This window comes from Leptopilina heterotoma, unplaced genomic scaffold (assembly GCF_015476425.1).
Source record: "Leptopilina heterotoma isolate Lh14 unplaced genomic scaffold, ASM1547642v1 Lhet_184, whole genome shotgun sequence".
Classification (NCBI taxonomy): Eukaryota; Metazoa; Arthropoda; class Insecta; order Hymenoptera; family Figitidae; genus Leptopilina; species Leptopilina heterotoma.
In genome coordinates this window covers 610,034-615,572 of record NW_025110903.1, presented here as the reverse complement: position 1 = coordinate 615,572, position 5,539 = coordinate 610,034, and the positions used below count along the sequence as shown (strand labels likewise).

Below are 5,539 nucleotides of genomic sequence, written 5' to 3'. Positions count from 1 at the left end.
ATGGAACTGCCACGTACTATTACGTTGAGCCAAAAATTATAAATAATTAGTAAAAACGGTTATAAAAAATTATTTGTCTTCAATTTAGAAATGTTATAGATGATTTTTTGTATTGTAAAAACCGACCTTAACTTTGTGCAGTTGCTACAATTAACACGCTGTCACTCAAATGCTTCTAGTTAATTAAATAATAGATACAGAGCTAAATCAATTATGGCCTTTTAAAATTAGATAATATATTATCTAGTTGTGATTAGAGTTTAACTAATGATCCAATATGGCGACCATATTTTTAAAACGCTGCCGGATTTGTCTAAAAATTTTTACTCGGGAGTTTTTAAAATTATGAAATTTGAATTTGAAGTGAAATTATAAAATTTGTTTTTTTTAATTAATCGGATTCGAGTGATAAGTTTCATGTAAAACTAAACAATTTTTAAAAAATCTTCTGCCATATTGGATCAGACATTTTAAATTTTTAAAAACTGATGTCATATTCGTAATTAGCGACCCCAAAAACCTCCGAGTAACAATTTTTAGTCGACTTTAAAATGTTTAAAAAATTCGTGATTTTTAACAATAATTTATGAATTTTTTTAAACAATAGAAATTTTTTAACATGATCTAGGTTACATATTTTTAAAGCTCTATTCTTTCTGAAGATAACGCACTAGACTTAAAAATATTAATTTTTGTCAATGATATTGATTTTTTAGTAGGTGGAACGTATATATGTCCTAGGGGCGTGAAAGGGTCGACAAAATTAAATTTTTGAAAAGTTCAATTTATAAACAATAAATTTTAAAAAATTAGCGTGTTAAAAATTATTAATAATAATATTCATTGTAGTTTTAGGGATGTAAAACAAGTAAAAAAAATTTTCAGAGTATTATGACTCGTCGTTTAATAATAGTCAAATTAATTCATTAAGAAATTGAATTTTTAGAGATTGATTGTTTAATATTAGGTTAACAATAATATATTGTTTATAAAACCTCATTTAAAGTCATTAAATTATATCCTTAGAGTTTATAAATAAAAACAGGTGGTTATTAATATCCAAATATGCCATAAAAACAAGAAAAAGTAAACCAAAAGGTGGGACTTATACGTCCCACCGCCCCTCAAAGGAGTTATATGTGAACGTCAGAAAAATCGTAAATAAAAAAGTTAACTTTTTAATATATGAATAACTAACAGTTTTTTTTCTGATTTTAGAAATTTAGAAGCTTCTGAAATAATTTTGAATGACGCAAATTCAAAGGATATATTAAAGCTACAATAGAAGGTTACAAATATTTTTAAAACCTGTACAGAAGTTTTTAGTAAGGTATTTATTCTAATTGGGCATAAATGAAGTAAAATTAATTAATATAATAATCAATAAGAATTGTAATTATTAACTAACCAAATTATTTATATTTACACTATTATATTTGTTTCTTACAGATAAAGTCAAATTCATTATTAATGAAAAATGAGTAACAATATCTTCTCCTCTTTTACCCAATTTTGTAAAAATCAAGTTCGTGTAATTTCTGAACTTTGCACCAAAAGAGCAAATAGTGTTTTGCTTCAAAAATTAGAGGAAAAAAGTAAACCAAAGATAAATAAGTCTAATGTCAGTGTGAACTCTACAGGTTCAATTCGTCAAATGCCAGAAGATCCTATAGTTTCTATTTGGAGTACTATTCGTTTCCTTATTGCTTCAAGATGGGGAGCACGGCTACACGAATATGTTGATCAAAGGCATAAAAAATTAGGTCCTATTTACCGGAGTAATGCTGGGTCTACTTCAACAGTTTTTATAAATTCCTCAGAAGAATACCGAAAAATTTTTCTGGAATTGGAAGGACCGACACCAAAACACTTCTTACCAGAAGCTTGGATTCTTTACAACGAAGAATTTAAAAAACAACGCGGACTTTTTTTCATGTAAATAAATTTAATATTTTTATAGTTCATAAGTTTTAAATTGATTAAAAGTAAAACTATTCAACTTAAATTTAAATAATTGCATATTAGGTCGATTATTTATCTATTCCATACTTTAATTTTATGAATGTTACTCTCACTTTGTTGAATTAAACATTTAGAAATTTCTAAATATTCAATTTGTAAAATTTTATTAAAATACATTTATATTTCATCACTTATTTATATTAAGAAATAATATAATTACTTGCAGGGATGGAGAAGAATGGTTGCACTTTCGAAAAATACTGAACAAACTTCTTCTTAAAACTAATTCTACGGACTACATGATCCATCCGTGTGATGTAGTTGCAAAAGATTTGGTGGACACTTTAAATCCGTATGCAAAAAACGGACTTGTTGTGCCAAACTTAAAATTAGAAATTTACAATTTTTCTATTCAAGGTAAAGTAGTTTATAAATTTATTCATAAATACATGTATTTCAAGAAAAGCAAATAAGATTATATTTATTTTGAAATTATCTAAAAATAGATAATTGATAAATTGATAAATAACAATAAATTGATAAATACTTTATTATCTAATTATCTAAAAAAATTTATTTCACGAAAAATGAAATAATTTTATACTTAACCTATTCAATTATTTCCAGCAATACTGGCTACTCTAATGGGTTCCAAATGGTGCCAGTGTAAAGAAGAAATTTTAAAAGAAACAGACCAACTACCTGTAATCTTACACAAAATATTTCAATGCTCTAGTCGATTGAATGTGATATCGGCAACTAATGCAAAAAAGAGAAATTCGTTATGGTGGCGTCAATTTGTTAACTCTGTAGATGATGCTCTGGCTGCAGTTAAGCATGTCGTACATCTTTTAATTAACCTTAATGGGGATGGATTACTTTACTTAATGATGAATGCAGGAATTAAATCTGAGGATCTTGTAAGAATTGTTGCTGACTTAATAATTGCAGCTGGAGATACGGTAATATATCTACTTATATTCACTATTACTATATATTGCAAAAATCTAAAAAGTTTATATTGTAACTACTATTTAACAGTGTATTAAATGATGTTTTTTTCTAGTCAACATCAACTATGCAGTGGGCTTTATATTTACTAAGTACCAATATTGAAACGCAAGAGAAACTTCACGACAGACTTAGAGGTAAAGAGGGAAAGGAAATAATTTCTGACATATTTTTGAAAGGAGTTATCAAAGAAACACTGCGTCTTTACCCAACGGCACCGTTTCTCACCCGATATATATCTAAAGATGCCGTTATTGGAGGATATACAGTGAACAAAAAGGTACACTATATATACATATGTATATGTATACTCAAAAGGGCAGCTTGATTAAAAGGACAGGAAGATCATAACTTTTGATAGTTTCAAAAAAAGAAATAATTTTTAAATATTGAGCCATAATTTCCAGTTAATATTAGAATTTTTCGCTGGTTGAGAATTTTAATTACGAATGAAGATTTCGACTATATCAGCAAATAGTGACGCAGCTTATTTTTTCAGAGAAAAATTAAATTTAAATTGATAATTATATATCGACAACCATATCGAAATGATTATCGTGTGAAACACCTTACTCTAAACTAAATAGTTTAATTGACTTTTAATACATGTCACTATTTGCTGATAAATTCGAAATCTTAATTCGTAGGTAATTAATAATTTCTAGTTTGTGCAAAATATAAAAAAATGACTTTATATAATTTTTCAAAAAAACTCAAAAAAATCTTAAAATTTTTTAAATTCCGCAAAGCTTCCCTAGAGGTTTCTAGGAATTTAAAACAATTATTTACAATTATATGCAAAAATTTATAATTTCTAGGAACTGCTTTTAATGAGCTTGTATTCAAGTGGTAGAAGTTCTGAGAATTTTGTGGAACCAGATAAATTTTTACCAGAAAGATGGATACGATTAGAAAAGCGTGGTTACTATGGAGTTCACAAACCTGGTGCTACTATTCCATTTGCCATTGGAGTTCGAAGTTGCATTGGCAAAAAATTAGCAGAAATCAAAATAAGTTTAGCTTTAGCTCAGGTAAATGCTGCGGTATGACTGCATTCTTCTAATTAGAATTTATTATCAAATACGATAAGTAAGATTTCTGGAGTATTACAATCTGCAGACAAATAACATGTCTGACTTTCTATCGTGATTCTTTTCAGTTAATTCTCATTTTAAAGAAAGATTTACTTAATTTATTATTTGTGTCGATCAATTATATTAATATTATACTTATTCGTCAAAGAAAGCAAGAACAATTCAGAAAAAAGGTAAGAACATCTTTAATCAGAATATAATGTAAAAACATATGAATTCGAAAATTAACCTTTTCTGTCAAATTTCAAATTGAACTTTTATTTTATTGTTCTATGAATAATTACTTTTATTTTGTTTCATTGATAAAAACTTTTTTAATATTTTGTTTATCTAATATGAAAAGTATTATTGATATAAAATTGTAATACTCTAATATGAAAAGTATTATTGATATCAAATTGTAATACTCTTGATAATTTGAAATCTGACGGAGAAGATTAATTTTCGAATTCATGTTTTTACTTTATATACTGAATAAGGATGTTCTTGTGTTTTTCTGAATAGGTAATTGCAAAACATCTAATAAGCAATTAATTTATCGATCTCAATATCTTAAATATTATAATTATAATACACTGAAAGACCATTTTTTGGTCTGCGGCTCACCGAAGTAGTTCAGCTGCAAACTTTTTGTGCAAACTTCAGCTAAACAAATTTTGGCCATTCAATCCCCCAAAATTGTACCCCTGCGGACCAAAATGTTATAATATTATTAAATTGCATAAAAGCGGAAATGTCTAAGAAATAATTTATTTTTAAATTTCAGATCCTTAGAAACTTTAACATAGAATGTACAAACAAACGGCCAGTGAAGATGGTTTTACAATTGATTGCAGAAACGTCAAAACCGCTACAACTAAAATTAACGCCTAGATGACATAAGGACTAAATGAATTAAATCAAAAGTGCACATTACTTTAACTTTCAACATTTACTATTAATTTTTTTTATTTAATTCTCTTTATTTATATTAATTGCAAAATTTTGAATAAAATTTTTTTAGAACTATATTAACATCGAAATTTATTTGGCGTCACGTTATGAAGATATTATTTTATACTAGCTGTCAAACCCTTCTTTGACGGGTTTCAATACCTGCCAGTGAATTTTAACCTTTGTTGTATCATTGCATAAAACTTGTTTAAACTTTATTTTATTTTCTAAGAGTATATCTTATTTAATTTATTTTGGGAAAATGAGCAAGTAGTTGGTAATCATTAAATCCCCAGAGTTAACAAAAATGCCTCATAAAAATAATTTTTTTCTCATTATATCACCGTCCGACACGATTTTGCACCCATGAAAGAACTAAGGATTTTCGGAAACTAGAGCTAAAAAAGATACCCGAGTTTAGCCATTTTTCGAGATCAATTCGTTTACAGTTTTTAGGGGTAAAAACAACCCTTAAATAGAAGGTAACCAATTGTATTGCAAAAAATCTATAAAAATGGGAAATTTTTATTTAAAAATTG

At 26.9% G+C, this 5,539-nt stretch overlaps 1 protein-coding gene across 2 annotated transcripts; it reads left to right on the top strand.

The window, feature by feature from the left end:
* Positions 1 to 888: 888 nt before the first annotated feature.
* LOC122500417 (cytochrome P450 315a1, mitochondrial-like) lies at positions 889 to 5,077 on the top strand. Of its 2 annotated transcripts, none has more exons than XM_043609338.1 (7): positions 889 to 1,330; positions 1,450 to 1,935; positions 2,189 to 2,379; positions 2,590 to 2,924; positions 3,029 to 3,253; positions 3,792 to 4,004; positions 4,834 to 5,077. In XM_043609338.1, the coding sequence occupies exons 2-7, from the start codon at positions 1,478 to 1,480 to the stop codon at positions 4,942 to 4,944; spliced, it is 1,533 nt and encodes a 510-aa protein (XP_043465273.1). In that variant the 5' UTR covers positions 889 to 1,330; positions 1,450 to 1,477; the 3' UTR covers positions 4,945 to 5,077. The 2 variants fall into 2 exon arrangements, with proteins under 2 accessions (XP_043465273.1, XP_043465274.1); XM_043609339.1 differs by having other exon boundaries at positions 893 to 1,330; positions 1,641 to 1,935.
* Positions 5,078 to 5,539: the final 462 nt, after the last annotated feature.

Bases quoted from the DNA above. Each gene is read 5' to 3' on its own strand.
- LOC122500417 (XM_043609338.1), top strand. From the start codon at position 1,478: ATGAGTAACAATATCTTCTCCTCTTTTACCCAATTTTGTAAAAATCAA. The intron at 3,254-3,791 runs GTACACTATATA...TATAATTTCTAG, and splicing joins GATATACAGTGAACAAAAAG to GAACTGCTTTTAATGAGCTT. The intron at 4,005-4,833 runs GTAAATGCTGCG...TTTAAATTTCAG, and splicing joins TAAGTTTAGCTTTAGCTCAG to ATCCTTAGAAACTTTAACAT.